At 36.6% G+C, this 18,368-nt stretch overlaps 1 protein-coding gene across 5 annotated transcripts in view; it reads right to left on the bottom strand.

Annotated features, from left to right (window-relative positions):
• Positions 1–2,332: 2,332 nt before the first annotated feature.
• The window catches only part of LOC124304133 (TBC1 domain family member 1), a 37,685-nt gene continuing 21,649 nt past the window's right edge, over positions 2,333–18,368 (bottom strand). For all 5 annotated transcript variants that reach the window (XM_046762187.1, XM_046762189.1, XM_046762192.1 and 2 more), the window contains 15 exons: positions 8,901–9,053; positions 8,585–8,785; positions 8,157–8,465; positions 7,570–7,659; positions 7,118–7,232; positions 6,882–6,998; positions 6,572–6,806; positions 6,160–6,483; positions 5,757–6,043; positions 5,511–5,672; positions 5,064–5,380; positions 4,706–4,958; positions 4,468–4,586; positions 4,104–4,328; positions 2,333–3,983 (listed from right to left, as the gene is read on the bottom strand). In XM_046762187.1, the coding sequence (XP_046618143.1) occupies positions 3,060–3,983; positions 4,104–4,328; positions 4,468–4,586; positions 4,706–4,958; positions 5,064–5,380; positions 5,511–5,672; positions 5,757–6,043; positions 6,160–6,483; positions 6,572–6,806; positions 6,882–6,998; positions 7,118–7,232; positions 7,570–7,659; positions 8,157–8,465; positions 8,585–8,785; positions 8,901–9,053 (3,831 nt within the window). In that variant the 3' untranslated portion in view covers positions 2,333–3,059. The remainder of the gene's footprint in view (positions 3,984–4,103; positions 4,329–4,467; positions 4,587–4,705; positions 4,959–5,063; positions 5,381–5,510; positions 5,673–5,756; positions 6,044–6,159; positions 6,484–6,571; positions 6,807–6,881; positions 6,999–7,117; positions 7,233–7,569; positions 7,660–8,156; positions 8,466–8,584; positions 8,786–8,900; positions 9,054–18,368) is intronic.

The raw sequence follows: 18,368 nt of genomic DNA, 5'->3' as shown, positions 1-18,368 counted from the left end.
ATTTCTACACACTAGTCCTTACAAAAACTACACTATAATTTCGTATTTGACAGGATATAGCACAGAAAATAGGATTCCCGGCATGTACGCATAATATATAGGCACTTCTTGACTCGTGTCAGTTTGGCACTTGCCTTCGGCTCGTGCGGCGCTTTAGACGTATCAAGAAATTCCTATTTTATGTGCACTTGCTACGAAAATAACTATAACAGATACGACAAGTCACTTTTGGACGTAAAAGCATCACTGACTTATTCAAACACTGCTGCAGCGTCTGATCTTGTAATGTGTAGCCAACGCATAAGGAAATGATCGGATGGAAGAGCCATAGCTTTTACCTCAGCATCTTGCATGGATCATTTTCAGCCCAGGCATAAAGTTCAGAAGCACTACTTTCGATTATACAAAGAAAGTACACTGTGGCATGAAAATTGGCTGTCTACAGTCAAAATTAATCATGATGAGACTAAGTGCTACAGGTTCTTCTTACCTACAAGTATATCTGTAACACAACATTGTTAGCCTCCATTATTGAAAAATGATTAGTTACATTTAGAAAATAAGGATACAACACGAATGAATCATACGCAAATTTCTTTTTGCTCTTTTGCACCAACACATGTACAAGTGGGTTTCGCGGTCTAGATTGTCGAATAGGATTACATATTTTTCTAATTGTTAGTGTAGAAGTTACCTCTAAGATAAGAAGTATTTGAAATGAAATATCGTTAGAGAATTTCGGACTCGGTTCAATTTGAGAAACATGTTTTCAAGATATTAATTGACAGCTAATTTAAAGTTTAGCGTAAAATGAAACAGTATGGCCGCTGTTGCGACACTTGCAATTTTATATCGGCTAGGGAATATTTGTGGCATTAGATAGAATCCAAGCGATACTCCACGCAAATGTGATTCCACAATCATTTAACAATAAGTCTTAGAAACTGCGAATTTGTCTCGCAAAATTCATCTGTGTACACGCACGGCAGCATCACGACAAAAAACGAAGCTCTTATGGTGTACTCTTAATTAATCGGAAGCGCACTTATTATCGCTATTTCATTATATACCCTAATTGGTAAGACAAAAAAGAAAAATAACAATTGTAAATACTATATAATACTATCACAAGACGAGACGGTGAATGAAGAGTATTTCAAATTTTACGAAATCATTTTACTCGTTAGCGTCACAAATTAGTTTTGATATAAACGTTATACAAGAACAAAACAGTTATGATAATAGTTCTGATTTTATTACTTTTTCTACATTTTTCGGGATATTCGCATGGTGTATACTGAATCAATAGTATGAATAATAAAAACAATGATAATGATAATAAGAATAATCTCTTTTTCAAATACTATAGTAGATCTATTATCTGAATAAAATTTGAAATACCTATATGAAAAACGTATTTATTGTTCAACGGATTGTAATTACGACAAAAAAGAATGTACATCTATGGTATTATGAAATATATTTATGTATATGATGTATGTTAAGTCTCGTAAGAACAAAATCAAATTTTACTCGGTGCCTAAATTAATTCAAAATCAATATATACACATCAGTAATACTAATAATAAGAATATTAATAATACGAATAACAATAAGTATATCATTACTACCATCACAGAATGCGATCCGTAATGGCTTTTTCATTATGTTATAAAGATTTATTTTAATACTTTTAAGATTTACTTTGAGTTTACATTTTTGCTGTGACATCTATATTATGTCTCTACTGTAAACATATAGTTTTTTCTGACCACATATGACAAATACGGTAAATATATAAGGTGTATTGTATAATAATGATTTCTACATCCTACACATTATAACACGGTAGTCGACGAATCTGTTGTTAATTCTTAGGACGCGGAAGAAAAGTTGAAGCGAAAACCATCACAATTCAGAAGTTATTTTTCTGATTGACCTCATCAGCATAGTAAAACAAAAGCTAAATAATGCATTAATGATTTCGTTTCACTTAAACCAGATGGTATAGTTGCCAACATTGAACTGATGCAGGCTATCGAAATTATCAATAGACTAACTGATCTAAATTGATTAATCACCCAATGACTTATAGTTTTATAGTATGACGGTTTTAATTCTAATTTGTTGAAGGAAAAGTACTCAATGTTTGTTTTCGCATTATTTGACGACTGGAAAATTTTCGTTTCTGGATGAGTGATACTACAAAATCAACAAATCATGTCGCGTCAGTTGAAAATTAAAAAAATTTTTTAAATTTCATGGGCTAAGCATTAAGTAGAAATGTTTTTTAATTTTCAATATACGATTAGTCTAAAAATATGCTGTGTGCAAATTGAAATATTCCGCGATAGACAGTATGTACTATTCTAGTCAAGTGTCATACGTTTTTTTTTTTTTTTTTTTATCAAACGATTACAAAATTTTTCGAATCGAATAGATAACTAGTTTACCGAAGATTTGCAGTTGCTGCTTGGAGTTGATGGTTTTATATTTTACTTTTAAAAAAATCAGTCCACCTCTTCGGATTATCAATTGTACATAATTAATGATATTCAATCCTACCATAGTACTTTTTATGAGCTTGATTACCCCTAGTAGATGTAAGAAAATTCTGGTATTAGATGATTATTTCTTTTATGTAACGCAAGCATGGTTGATGCGTCTTTTTTCTTGCGTTTCGAACGTAAAGTAATTATTGTAAAAAGTGCACTTTTACGTCCTAGTACTAAAACGTGCTATTTTTTGTACTCCACTAAATAAAATATTATAAACCATACTTTTGTTTCACAATTTCTTTTAATTCATTAATCAATGAACATACGATGATGGATATGTATCACGTCCTAATAGGGAATCCGGTAACACAGAACGTCAAAGCCATCTGGAGCTGATTAGAGTGTCGTGAAGCTACACTCGAAAATATTTGAATCATTAATCTGTCTTGACGCCGAAATGAAACTATTTTTTCATCAATGAACTGTGGTAAACGTGATGCTTACGCTATACGTAAACGTAAAGCCCTACGACTCTTCCTTAACAGAAACAAGAAATATTTGCTATCTAGTTAAAATTTCTGCATTTTGTCCAGGAATTTCTTTACCCAGGTTGTCACCCTGTCCATTCTGGCCAGGTGACCTTCCAGGCTTTATACATTTCAACTTTGTTGTACCGCCGTAGTTAAAGTTTACATCGCTACATGTATCCAAAGGATGAATGGTACCTGCTACATTAGTTAATGAATCCCCAGTTGTGTCCTCCAGTTTCGTTGTTGGTACTTTTTTCACTGAACCCAGTTCGTATGCTGATTTGGACGACTTTAGTTTCAATTTAGCATTGGACAATGGCAAGGAAATTGACTTCTCTAATGCAGTAGGTTCAATGCGCAGTAATTGACCACCTGATTGATCAATGATGTCAGTCGCGGAGCTCACTGTATCAGTAATTTGAATATCAATATTGACAGTCTTTGGATCATTTTCGTCGTTACCGCTATCTCCACATTCTCCTCTCAAAGCAGCTATTTGTGCACGTTGTTGTCTGATGTGATTGTGTGAATTTGCAAAAAATGACGAAACCTTCTCAAGCTTTGCCCCTAAATTCGGCTGACTCAATGTCGACTTTAAAGGGTATGGTGTCTCAGTTGTGATACTATTTCCCTTCAACATCTTTTGAGATTCTCTACCAGTAGAGTTGCTTTTCATTGGTTGATACTTGTTATTGTTGTCTTCAATAACTTTCAATGGATACAGTTTTGTACCCATGCTACTTCTTCGCTTTTCCGCTATACTCAACTGTGCAACTATTCGACGAACATCACCTGGGATCTCGATATCTGTTCTTGTGTCGGCCAAGTGCTGAATAAAATTCCCCAGCGTTGCAACTGTGACTTCAAGACTGCGATTCTGGGATTCTAACTTGTGAGCTGATGATTGTTGAATTGACCGGGCTGTTTCAAGGCGGTGAAGGTTGCTCATAGCAATCTGTGATAAAAAAAAAGATATGCTCAGCTAATTCTATGTTTATATACTGGAACTGCAGTATCGATTCATAAATTCAATTCTTTTTTCTTATTAACATTGAAAAAGTCGCACTAAGTTTACCTCTAGTTGCTCATTGAGATGGACGTTTTCTTGGGTGAGCTGTTTGTTGAGTAATTCTAGCTTCTCCAAATTCTCGATCTGTGGTTTAACGGATAGCATCTCTTCCTGCAGCACTTGATATTCAACTCTATATTCGTTCAATTGTTTAACCATTTCAGTGTCCGGATAGAATACCCGTTTCATTACACGTTCGAGCACCCCTTTGTCGACAGCTGGTACGCGGAGCTACAACAGTAGAAATGCTCATTTATTTCGTAGTACAGTTTATTTACCGTTTATTAAATGTTAGAGACTGTTGAAAAAACTGCCTCGCATCCATCCAATCATTTATGCAATGACGAAAGCGATGTTGCGGATATCTTACTTTCAGATACTCCATGATTTCTTCAAAACTGTCACAGCAAAGAAGTTGATCTTGATGATCTTCCAACAGCGCAACAGCTACACGGAAAATGACTTCGGAACTTTCAAGAAACAGTAGATCTGTAGACGGATAGTTCAAATTATAGACTCCGATAATTGTGTAATCAATCGCACTACGTTGCTCATGATGAAAGATTATCGAGGCTGAAAAAATAAAGAACGGATAGAAAAATACTCACCGAATACTCTAGTAACAAAACCCAATGGAAATTGGCTAGCAAATAAAGTCAATAACCACGGTGCTGCGTAAAGAGTGGGAGAGACTTCGTGCTTGTCAAAATGATTGTATATAGCTGGAAGTCTGTCGTGTAATAACCGTGAAAGTTGATACAAGTGTAATTGTAGCGCAGCCATGTCAGGTAGGTATAACTTTCGGAGACCTCTTCGGAACATCAGGTGACGCAGCAAAAAGAAGGCTTGATCTTCGGCCATCTGTTTCGGTAATGAAAATGCACAAATGTTTCATTAAGCAAAAAGTGTACAGAATTTGATGAACAACGAACGATATAAATTAATTAACTTTGGTAAGACAATTACATGCAACAGAAGAACTCCGGCAACGAAGCTGAGCCCTTGGCAGTATCCAACCTCGGGATCAAGAAGAGAATAGGCCTTAAGCAGGTTGAAAAGAGCCAATTGCCCAGGTCCTAAGGCGCAGCTGAAGTAAGGATGATTAGGAAATGTACGTCCCAAATCGATTAGAATCGCATGTTGCTGGGATGTGAGCTGCTTAAGTAAAACTTCATAGGGTACATTGTAGCTTGGGAATTCACGCGTCTCAATTGGCGGTTGTTTTAAACAAAATTGCTCAGCCAAAAACTGCCAAACCTCGCCACGCTTGCCACGTGGTACACCTAGAAATAGAAGGATAGTAATAACTTTGTAACAAATGGTGAATCCTCAATAATGGTATATTATATTAGTAAGAGCGAGTGTTTTTTCTTGCTCTTTACTGGTACTGATTTTAAATAAAAAATTTCTTACCCTGTTTGATGGCTTGGAGCAGCATTTGATTATCGCATTTTGTAGATATTCTCGACTCTTTGCTTACTAGTAAATCCCAAACTTCAACGAGTTCTCGAGCGCAGCTGCTCAATTCGTCATATTCTAGTTTAATTCTTTTTACCGTTGCCTCCTCCTGTCGTTCTGTAAAATGGGATTCAGAGACGAAAGTTATTACAAAATTGATATTTTATTGAAACAATTTAGTAGAAAATGAGTGACAATTACCTTTCAGCTTCGTATTCTCTCTCTCCATTCTGATGAGTATCAATTGTTGATTGATTGCCTTTTTCCAGAGACCCCGTAGCTCCTCCCTAGTTTTCCGCATTGGAACGGGTTGATTATTTTTTCCACTCACACCAGAACACGTAACATTATCCTTGATGTCCTGATCTTTGCCTGGTGTTACCACACGATTTAATATCGCCTGTCTCCACGATCCACTTGATTGCAGACGATTGCTTCCCTCAGACTCGGTAGGAGACATTTTCGGAGAATTGCCTACCTTTAAAAAACTGTATAACAGAAAAAATTTGTAGTGTTCAATGGGATATTGAGTAACATGACAAAAGTTCTCAGTGGAATTATGTAGAGAGAAAAAAATAAATAAAACAAGTAAAGATATACTTACATGTCCATCATGGGACTTTTTGGCCCAGTATTAACGCTAAGCTGCTGTTCAGGAGACACTCTCAATGATCTGGGTCTGTTTGAATCGGGACAGTTGTCCAGTCCAGATCCCACAGAAGAGACGGGACTCTGACTTTCTTCCTTTTGATTTGCAGGCGAATTAAATTGTAGCATTGAATCCCTCATGTTAGGATTAAATCCAAAGTCATCGCGCGAACCTTTCCGCTTCATGAGGTGATCAAAACTATTCGTCAATGACCTCTTAGCTTTCATAAATATCGTACTCCCAACACCGACACTGAGGTATTGGTTTAAAAATTCACTCCTAAAAGACAGCAATTATTGAAATAACTATATAAATATACTAATCAATTGCAGAGTAACGAATCATCAAGGCCAACTAAATTATTTACCTATTTTCAGCTGTGTCGTGAACGTGTCTCGCCTGCTTCGCTTCGCAATGCGCGCGTAACAACATCATTAAAAACTGATTCTGTTCTCTGAGACTAGAACCATTTCCGGAACCACCTAAAGTACCGTTGCAGGCCTCGGCTCCCTTGTATTTTGTAACAATAATCTCTTGTTCGTCCTCAGGCAACATACCAAGCCGTGAAACGATGATACTTTGAGTTCTCTTGTCATTTTGACCTGAAGCAGAGACATTGGGTTCAGGTCAAATGAATACGCTGATAGGTTTCTAACACAATGTTAAAATTCACTCACCGTCAATGTCTTGGCATAATTTATCGTACCAAACCATGGGGCAGTGATCACAGGAAAATACTGGATGTCTTTCTTTTCTCGAGGCATCACACGTAGCAACAAACGCCTGGGTGATGGCTGAAAAATAAAGTGAAATATTATGGATGTAGTAAGGCAGTTTTTGTGCTTGCAGTATTCCTTGTATCATGAATTTTCAAATCATCCAGATCAATATCCTCATCTTCTAGCTAACATACCTCCAACTAAATCATCGGCAACAGCTTCGGATTGACATTTGAAAACATAGCCAATGTAACACTCTATGCCAGCCTCTCTGCAAATAAAACCGAAGTGCTCTGGGTTTTTGACACCCTGAAAGGTAAACAAAGTTCAATTAATAAATTACAATTCTGCACTGTTTTTTGTTTCTTCCATTCATTAAGACTTGTAACAGAAATTTGAAATTTTTCAATGTGGTTACATACTAGGCTTCATCTGTATTAAACAGGCAGAATTGGTTCTGATGTGATAAAGTATGCATGAAAATTAAAATCGTTCTCGAGCAGAATTTTTCAAGTTTCATAAAAATCAATTAACTTAGTAGTAGTAGGTAAAGAAGTTGGCCCAGTTCACGTGGAATTTAGGGTAATGAGGTAATATCGGACAAATACGTAACGTCAGGTCTGAACATAATGAAGTATATAATTACCTGCACGCAACTGGCGACGTCTTTGAGCTGCTTGTGGAGCAGGACTTGTTTTCTGTCAGGACTGATCAATCTTAAGTCATACCGACCTACCTGTAGAACAGGAAGCCGTTTTTTCATTGATTAATACTCATATTTCGATTTGTGGGTACGAATCACGCGAATCCTCCGAATCAAAGGTTTGGAAAAGAGAAAAAAACCGTTTACAAAATTTTAAGCAATGTTATTCGCACCAAGTATAGTCAGAAAAAATGAAACAACATTCCAAATTCGTTGAAAAACATTTAACAAATTTTGCGCGATGAGCATCTATTGCATCGTACTTAAACAACAAATTTATTTTCAACTATTCCGAACATAACTGTAAAAAATATAACTTTGAACGTTCAAATTATAAAACCTGTTCTCAAATTGTTGACATCTTAATCATTTTCCTATTCTACTACATAGCAAGGATGTCGTTTCATTAGTTTTCACTATCGTCAGCGCAAATAACGTAGCTGATCGTTTTTGAAGCATTTATTTTATTTTTTTCTAACTTTTGATTCAGATCAAGTAGAAAAAAAAACTTATCACATTGGTCTACGAACTTGGAAAAGCATGGTGCGATTGTACTCGTCGCCTCCTTTTGCGGCAGAGTCTCTTCTAGCGGTTAAAACGCTGCCCGTGGAGGCAGCCCTGTTCCTCATCATCTCCGGTGACGGCAAGTTGACGTTTTTATTTTTCTTTACCCCCGAAGTATTTTCCGCTCCGTCATTTTCGGACGAGTTGTTGTTCGTCGGTGACAACGCTTCGACGGATCCACCCAACGTTTTTGCAACATCCAACGAATTCGTTGGCGACAACACGCTACTCGACGATATATTTTCTATGCTGCCTAATTCGCTGGCACTTGAATCCTGGCAAAATAAGTTCCCGGGGTAAGGTCATCACGAGTATGAAATCGGAATGTGAATACGCGCATGGTACATATTTTTCAGTATAAAAATGAAATTCACAAACGCAGTGTAAAATTTACCTGACTATCTCTTCTGACGTTCAATGTAGGTAAGAATTTCACGCTGGCCTGTCTCTGCAGTCTTTGGCACTCGGTGAGTAGATTATTCGACGAAGATTTCGACTTCTCAAGTTCGTAAGCACGAAATCTTATCAGAGCATCGTCGATGAAGGACTCCGGTACTTTTTTGTGAGAAACTTTAATTTTCCCGATGTAGAGAACCTGACGGAAGAATACATTATTCGCTTGGATCAGCGTAAAACCTCGCGCGGTTTGGACAATAATGGACATTGTAGCGTTAAAAATGAGAAAAGAAAAATAGCACGCTCCAAATTACCTCAAAAAAATGTGAGGAACTTGGTGATATGTCAGCACCTAGTGACGTCAAGGCTGCGGCGCTGCTATACGACCTTTGAGGGGTTGGTTCTCGGTCCTTTTCGAGCCGAGAGGACGACGACTGTTCCTTCATGGCGCTGAACAACTCTTTGACCTGGAATCAAGAAAAATTCATGATTTTTTATTCACTCGAAACGCGTTGGAAAATATGTAACAGTCCTATCAGCTCGTCGGATATTAAAGCAAAGTAAAGAAGAATAATGAGGAGAGCGTTTAATTATTCTTCTTGTTACATCTAATTTATATTCCGCTAAGGTTCTACTTATGTCGGCGAGATGATTATTGTCATTTCTTCCGAGCCTCCGTTCGTGTCGGGAATTTCATGTTCGCCGTAACAATTTCGAATGGCAAGAGTCAGGCGAACCGGTATTATAACGTTATACGTACAAAATCACAGCCTATGTGCACTATTTTAATAAACTAAACTGTCGTGGGAAATTCATTATTTTTCATCCTACTTTCGAGTCCAATAGAGGAATATAGAGATTTCAGATGCATGCAGGTTCCCTATTATCGGCTTGCACGACCGCCTGCGTGTATTCATGCAGCATATATGGATCCGCCTAATCCGCGGAATAGCTAAGTCTGGTCTAACTAGAGTTTTGTATAAGAAACTGCGTTGACTGAAACTTGTTACTCATTAAATTTCGTTGGTTTGCTTTACGGAGAGTATTATTGTTCGGATCTGAGGTTGAAGAATAAGTGGGAGGAAATGGTCAAAAAAGTACAGGTGCGAGGGTTTTGATTTGGCAAGTGGAAAGGGAAGTACGGTTACTTCCCAGCTGTTCGAAAATGGCAGGTAAGATAACAGATATTTGGGGTCCTAGTATAAGTGGGGGAAATTAAGGAACTTGGAATTTGCCTTTTGTAACGAGAAAGGCCCGGTTCTGTGAAGGATTAGGAATCGTACTGTTTGTAAGGGTAAATTTGTAAACGAAGTAATTAGGACATGGGTTAATATAACGCGCATAGCGCTTGCCATATATAAATAATGATTCCTTAACATGTATAGCTGCAGGTAAGGTACACTACAGTACCTCCAATTTCGAATGCTACCCGCGATATTTCTTCTTCCTTATCGTCTTCTCAAAAGAGCTCGACCGGTCTGCGTCTCCCTCTTAAAATCAGTGTCCTAGATGTGTTTTTATTCATTTGTATTCGCTCCGAGGTCGATATTCCAATCACGCTATTCGTGACGTAACAACCACTCGGCGTGCAGCAAGCCATGTGATGTCTGTAATGTTCACAAAGCGTTCGCGCTGAGTAAAGCAGAAAAAACCAAACAACAATGGTTAAACTGACGTTAGTGGATCTTCGAATTGACCTTGACCAACAATCTTTAGCAACGTTCGCGTACTCCTTAATTTCACATTTTTGCCTCAAGGGGGGTCAATTGGCGGAAGCGTGACCCATGATAAACGACCAACAACGCCGATGATGTAGTACCGTTGTTTATATCAACACGCGATGTGCAACATGCGTGCAATTCGTACACGCGTAACGTATCACTGATCGTTTGACTATATATATAACGCGACTGATTACCGAAGAAGCCGGAACATTTGACCTCCCAATAACCGACAATAAAAGAAATCCAAGGATTTCGCGTGATCTTTAATAATCTCACTACCAGTATCATCCGATCTCGAATTGAGGACGGAGCTTCTTTTACACCAATAACGGTTTCCCTGCCGAAATTACCGAGTTACGAATAATGCATTGCGGTACAAGTGCATCGCACTTAAAATGCTATAATATTCATCCACTTTTTAACCAGCTAGGGTCCGTTGCTTCTGTCTGTTCAAGCTCTATGCATTATACGACACGGACATTACAAGGCATCGGCATCATTTATACGCCCCCTGATCAACTGCACCCTCGGGATAGAAACAAACAATGCGTGCCGCATGAACATGTGGTTGAGAAGGATGATACCAGGTTTGTGTTGTTGGTAATACCTGAATGCTTTATTTATACACTAGCTGCGGGTGACGCTTTACTGGATAAAGTTCGAGCCTCGCGTAGGAGATAATAAATGCGAAAGCTTATCAGAAAAATGGTTCAGTTGCCGTGGATAGTTTCCAAGTTGAGGAGTCAAGGTGGATAAAATTAAACCAGCCGAAGAAACTTATAGAAGCCTTAATTTACGAAACAAAAAGGTAATTCGCTTGTTACACTTCTGTGAAACTCCATATCATTATCGATCGTCGATTAGCGATCAACTGTAAATGATTTACAATAAACATGAATTTTTTCTGTAAAGAATCACTGCGTTTTCCGTCAACTTTCATGGTAATCGGGATATCGATGACAATCAAGTGACTGAACTTGTAATTTCCTTATTTGTTTAAGTTGAAACTCGTTACACCGATTTCTCTGGAACTCTAGGGTCGTTGACCTAGAAACTGTAATTATATGGTTCCCCACAAACGGTGGCACATCATGACGTTATTTATCAATTCTTAAATGTCTTCTAATGTTCTAATTCACGACACGGATATAGAAAAGAATAATGCGCAAGCCTCATTAACGATCGAAAAAAATTGATGAACGTTGAAGGTGAAAAAAAAAAATTTGACAGTAAAAAATAAAAAGGAGACGAAGCTGCTCGCGTGTACGATAAGGCGAACGACGACATCGGCGTCGATCGATAATAAATTCCGTAAAGAGACTGTACGGCGACAGGTAAGGCGATCTGACAAAAGGTGTGACAGGCTGAGAGGCAAGAAAAGAGGCCGCCGAGAGACAGGTGCGTCTGTACACACAACACACGCGACATATACGACATCCTGTTATCATAGAACATTAAATTGTATCGCAAACAGGCGGAATATAATAGCCGTGATATACATATATATGTATTATACCTATAGGTCATGTACACACGTAACGAAGTAGATGATAAAACGCACTCGACGATGAAAAACGCACGCAAACGAAGCCGCACCTAAATATAGATTCAGCCAAGCTTTGATATAGATATAGATACAGGTATAATATAATACCTGTTCGTTTTACGACCTGCGGTATTTCAGATTATTTTTCCATTATCATAAGTGAACGATGCAATCGCAGTCAACACGTGTCACACTTTTTCATCGATTGTTCTCTCACCTTATTTGCAACGAGAAATTCATTTACAACTTCCTAAAATATTTTCGAAATATTCGTTCGACCAAGAAGAACGTTATTTTTGTTTCATCGTAAATAGAAAAATGAAAATAATAAACATTTCAGTTTGTACAATCGGTAATATAGATAGTGAATATGATGTCCAAGATATTGGCAAAAAACAATTTTTTTCATCCGTCCTGCATATAATATGTATCATTTAAAAAATCTGTGTACCGTATATTTTTAAAAAACTGAGATTAATATACATGTTTACATCCCGAATGATATAATTTTAAAGCATTCACCGCTGTATTCCGTTTCACTGTGGAAAAACCCGACCCATCGTTTTCAGCGTTATAAGCGACTAAGCGTTTTTCTTTTCTGTATTCCGCTGAGCTATAAATCATTAAATTCAATACTGAACGTGTTTTGCTGGATGAAATTTTTACCATTAATATATCCTTTATCCGTTTACGCTTAGGAACTAAAATTATTTACCTATGAGGTGAAACAAAAAAAAAAAACTACCAAAATAGTCAGTCGCCGATAATTTCGGTGCGATAATACGATAATTAATTTCAAAATTCGATGTGATTCTCCAAACTACGAATATTTTACTTGAGTAAATTGATCACGTTGCGTTCAGTTTAGGTGAAGGAAAGTTGAGAAAAAAAACGCAAAGGAATTGAGGAATGCTGTTCGCAGCTGAGGAATTATATACTGTTATGCGGGATATAATGTTACATACATCACAGAACGAGTTTATCCTCTGCGGGATCGTAAGCATGAGGTAAAACATTGACTAACAACTATTACTGTAGAAATTCGGACCAAGTTGCTTTAAACCATTGATTCGCGTAGATTTCAATGCGTTCAATCAGCGGAAAAATATATCACTTGTTAATTAATTAAACGAAAGAAATGAAGGAAATTATTATATCAATTAGAATAAATTGCCTTTTATCTCAGAAAATCTCGACATATGTAAACTTCGAAAATAAAAACACAAGCTTAATTCGATTTAACCGTGAGTTAAAAATCACCCAGTCACAGTTTATGGGTAATATAATTTATAGTTTTAATTTCTTCCCTGAAAATCGGGATTACTAACATAAAAACAGTCTCAAAAATAAAGAGAAAAAGAAAATTTGCACACAATAAATTTATTTACTCATCGTTTAAAAAATATCCTTCAAAGTCTACGTTTCGCTGCTCGTATATGTAAACTATATGCAAAAATATATCGTTTATATACAAGGCGACCTTGGCGATACGGTAACGATCTAGTTTATTTATAATTTACTTATGTTTATACGTAAAATACAAATAAATTTTTTCAACGTTAGAATGTAGCTTTGTGAAAACAGAAAACATGATGCTGAAAGAATGAAGAGTTAAAAAAAAAGGCCAAGAGCAAAACAGTTTAACGATAGACGCAAATCGTCAAGAGACACGAGTTAGGAATATTTGTATTTCGTCTTTATTGCGTAAAGGTTACATAAATCCATCTCTATGATTTTCGGGATCAACTTTTCGGCCTCACGTTGAACTTTCAAGTGCAAAATCGAAATTTTGTAACCAGATATTCCGTCATTGCTCTGGGCCGATGGAAATGAGTCGATATTAGTGAAATATGTGCATTTGGTAAGGACCAATTTATGTACTTTCAACAAAAAAAATATAAATGTATGTTCTCGAGTGAAACTATTGAGCACCAACTGATCACCAATTTTTGAGATGAAAAAGATCTCGCGTGTCACATTACAAACGTGATATTATGAAAATCGTTATTCCTCTGGCATCATTCCTCTGGACAATTCAGGTTCAGAATAAGTGAAAAAAAAAAGAAACCGGGCAAGTGCAAGTTAGGACTCGCGCCCTCAGGGTTATGTATGGAATTAATAATTTTTTTTTATGTGATATAACAACAAATTTCCTATTTTTGGACTTTTTCCTTTACTAGTGCTGTGAGACCTTGCTTCTCTCCAAATTTCATGATTCTAGGTCAACGGTAAGTAAATAGCCTACAGGTTTTCACGATTAAGTTTACGAGTATCAAAATATGTGACATAAATGGCCGTATCTTTTGTTTGCGCTGATGTAGAAGCTTGATTTTTACACCCTCAAGGACCTTAGCAGATCTCAGTATCTGATATTAATTTCAACTTGATACCTCTATCCGTTCCTGAGAAAAAGGGTCTTGACAGACGGACAACGAAGTGATCCTATGAGGGTTCCGTTTTTTCTTTTTGAGGTACGGAACCCTAAAAATAATTAGAATCAACGCGGTGATGAGTTGGTGGTCAATAGTTTAACTTGAAAAGAAGGACAAAGATTTAATTTGATTGAAAAAAAAAATATTTAGCACCGACCAGTGGAATGAAACTTCAGCCATATTGTATATTAAGTAAGATTGTTAGTTTGTAGTAGCGTTCAATATTTTATTGCAACAACCTTTAAGTGTTTGAATATTAAATATGCCATTAAGACTGAAAATTATACTGAGATAAGTTAATAAAACATGCTGTAGCAAAAAGTTTGCATCATTCCTCTGGCACTACGATTTCATCAAAGTACGATAAATCCCGAAAAATAGAAAAACGAGTTTGTCCAAGTGGTAATTATGCTTTATTAATTTATATTAAAGGTCATCCATACTTTCAGAGGTAAAAGTGATTAGTTTTTTAACGTTTTATTTATTTATTTTTTTTTTTTTTTTGTACCCTGAAGAATAAACATTATACCTCGGGAGAAACATTCAAATATGAATCGCCGTATTAAAACAAGGCAATGACCTCTGCTACGACTGTCTTTCTCGTACTTGTACAGCTTGTTATTGGACTTCCCATCTATTTCTGTGGTGGAGCGCATAGTTTTTTAGGTCGAGCTTCTCGTTTTCCTAAGATCATCGCAATGGGAGTGAGAGAACTGAGCTGGGCCGCTGATGACCCGGGACTAATTTTCTTTACCAAGAAGAAACGAAAGCGGAGGAAAGGAAAATAAGCACGAAAAAACAAAAAAAAATTCTCGGAAAGTAACGTCGGAAATAAACGCCGCTTTGTTATTCTTAAACAAATCCAGCAGCCTGCGCTTCGTACGCAATTAAGCCTAATTGCAAATCAACTTTTTTAACCGTAATTAACGACCGACTTCCAGAATGAAACTAATGAAAACTTCGGTTTCTTCTTCACGCGCAATACTTACATTTGATTGTGAACTCAGGGCTTAGAGACGTCGGTTAAAAATGAAAAAAATGACAATCAAACGCAGTGTAAAATTACTATATGTGGTGATGAGTTAAGTGCCGGTGATTAAATCTGACGAAACAGACGTTGAAATACGAGTAGATCGAAAAAATCAACACTGAATGTGCTAAATGTACCCACATCGGTGGAGAGAAAAATTTATCGTGCGCTTCAGTAATAATTATCGTATTTATTATATCGCTACAGCATAATACGCAAAGTTTGTATGCCGTCGAATCAAGTATTTGTATTTATTAAGTACTTCGAACAATGATTGCTGCCAATTTTTTCTGGGTCTTGGTGTACGCGACTGTTACGAAGCTTCACGGTAGATACTGAAAAACAAATCAATTAGTATTAACGGGATCTATCGTTCATCAAGCGTGCGGAGAAGTACGTACCGTGCATGTGATCAGATTTTTTGCCCTTGAAATTATACGTGACTCGCTAAATGAACGCGAATGTAGATGAAAAAGAAAACATATTGTGACACATGATCGTAACTTGTACGGTACATCGTAATTGGATCTTTTGCGTGTGAAAATTTTATACGCCTATAAAGCTTGAAAAATAAATAAACAACAAGCTGGTATTTTTTCTTATCTTAGAGTAAATAAAAATTTATGCAAATGTAACAAATTTAAAGTTACAGCGATACGAAGTTACCCAGTGCTAATTGTAAGATATACAACGGCTTGAAAAATCCGTAATTATATATTTTTTTTACGAAAAATAAAACATATAAATTGATTATTTTAGCCTTCTCTGCTTTACGTACGTGAAAAAATTGTAATTTCTTTTACGCATTGACACGATTAGTGACAAGGAGAAGGAAAAACGCTGATTTCCTCAGGAGGTATACTCGAATATCATTTGGTTAATTTTTATCTTCTCCTTAAATTGCAAAAAGAAAGAATAATATTGAATGTAAGTGGTGTGCAGAATCAGGCGTATAAGGTACGTGACAGCGTTCAGCCAAATGTACAAACGCTGTTGCAGCGTTACCGTGAGTTGAAATGACAAATAAACAAAGTCGATTTCGCAATAGAACGTGTTTGGAACATGGCGAGTGGCGGCCATGGACGGAAATATCTTTTTGAGGCCCCACCGATGGGAGAGATCGGAATAAGACTGACCGAGAGCCGCGTGCGTTGAAATCGAAACAACGAAACAGCGACGAGAAATTAAAACGTTACGAGCACGATGCTTGTGTTAAACGTATTTTTCTACACTGATATGTGAAATTTAATGCGAGGAGAGAATGAAGAAAACAAATAAATTATACGGGAAACCGAACAGTTTGAAAATTAAACAAAATATGATTTCACAGACGCGAAGATGTTCGGTTAAAATATGATTTCTTTATCTTGGAGGTTTTGAACGGAATGTCGATTTTAATTTTGAGGGTTAATTTTGAGAAAGGATATTTTTTAACCATCGCGATAATTTTTAAACTCACGTAAACAATTCGAGGTTACGGAAAGTTAAAAACAGAATTTTTTATAAAACATAGGAAGTGCGAAAAAGATAGGAGAGATTGATGTCGTAAATAAATAGGAAATTTATTCACGCCTAAGCCAAATAGTTTATCCGACAAGTTATAATTATTTTCCGAGAACAAATTACAACGTCAAAATATTGAAACAGTATAATTCTTCGCTCGCGGGAAATTCAGGTGGTCAACAACCGACGCAATGAATATAAATTATTGTTACAACTTTGATAAAATAATTTATACCACTATTATTTTAATTTCCAAATATTTATATCAGTTTTTAAGATATGTAAGAAAAAACTCAGACTTAATAAAATTAACGAAATAAATATAAACTTTGACTCGGACTTCTTTTTCACGTTATTACATAACTAACAGACCCATGTATCAAGTTGCAAATATTTGTGTAACTCGTGCAAGCCGAGTTCAGTTTGGAATTAAAATTTGTTATATAAATTCCAAACATCGTAAGCTTTAAATATTAAATTGAGAATTTGAATTTTTCGGTAACAAAGTCGAATATATATATATTCTCGTTGATTATAATTTGGAAATAATTTTTTCAAGATTATCACTCGAAAATGAGACTATCAGAGACAAACATATTTAAATTACATTCGCACATTACAAAAGTTTTTTTTTTCACCGCAGGTATTCAAAAACATTTATAAATCATTTCGGCAATGCTACACTCTAGAATTAAAAGAATAAAACAAAAAATACGTTAATTCTCTTAAATAACCCGAGCATATAAGGAAAACTCAAGAACTCAAGCAGGATGAAAAAACAAAGCATATCGGAGGATGGCTCGGCTCTCAATTACGAGTTAAAAACTGTAGCCAAGTGTCGGAAATACTCAGGGTGTCAAGGTATGCATGCGTGCATGTATGCAGTTGATATATTCATGCATGCAGCTACATTGGCAGGCGTGGTGCAAAGTCGGACCGACGTAAATATATATATGTGTGTGCGCGTGTGTGTGTTTGCGGATACAACGCGAATGTGTAGCAGTGCTGACACGGAAAGAAGTTCGCGTATCCAACCGGGGCTTCCCCTATCCAATTACGGGCAAGCTTCGTTTTATTACCTCGTACGGAGTAAGGAAAGCGAGCTGAGGGCAGCGGAGAGAACCTGCGAAGATAGGCAGAGAAAGTAAATCTGCACCACAGAAGTATTTCCCGGCTGATTATCTGCGTGGTTCCTAACGTGAGGACAGACTTTTTGCGGAATCGCAAATTATCTAGAGTTGCATGGGTATAACAGTAGGGACAAGAGAAATTGCGTGGATCAAGACATTTTTTCAGGTGATGGGATAACAGCATAGACTAGAGAACCTAATTTGAAGGAAAAAATATTTTATTTATCCTACAGATGAATAATCAATTTTATCCCGAGGATGAATCAGGGTATATTTGGTTGAAAGAATTTAAATTGGTTTGAACTCTGAACCGAACGTGATTCTAGATTTTTTGAGAGGTTAATAGGATTATTCTATTTGCCGTTAAGTGACGGTTCATCGATTGATTCAAGTTGAAACGAATAGGCTTCCTGGTGC

This window comes from Neodiprion virginianus, chromosome 4 (genome assembly GCF_021901495.1).
Source record: "Neodiprion virginianus isolate iyNeoVirg1 chromosome 4, iyNeoVirg1.1, whole genome shotgun sequence".
Lineage (NCBI taxonomy): Eukaryota > Metazoa > Arthropoda > Insecta > Hymenoptera > Diprionidae > Neodiprion > Neodiprion virginianus.
This window is presented reverse-complemented; position numbering and strand designations above follow the sequence as displayed.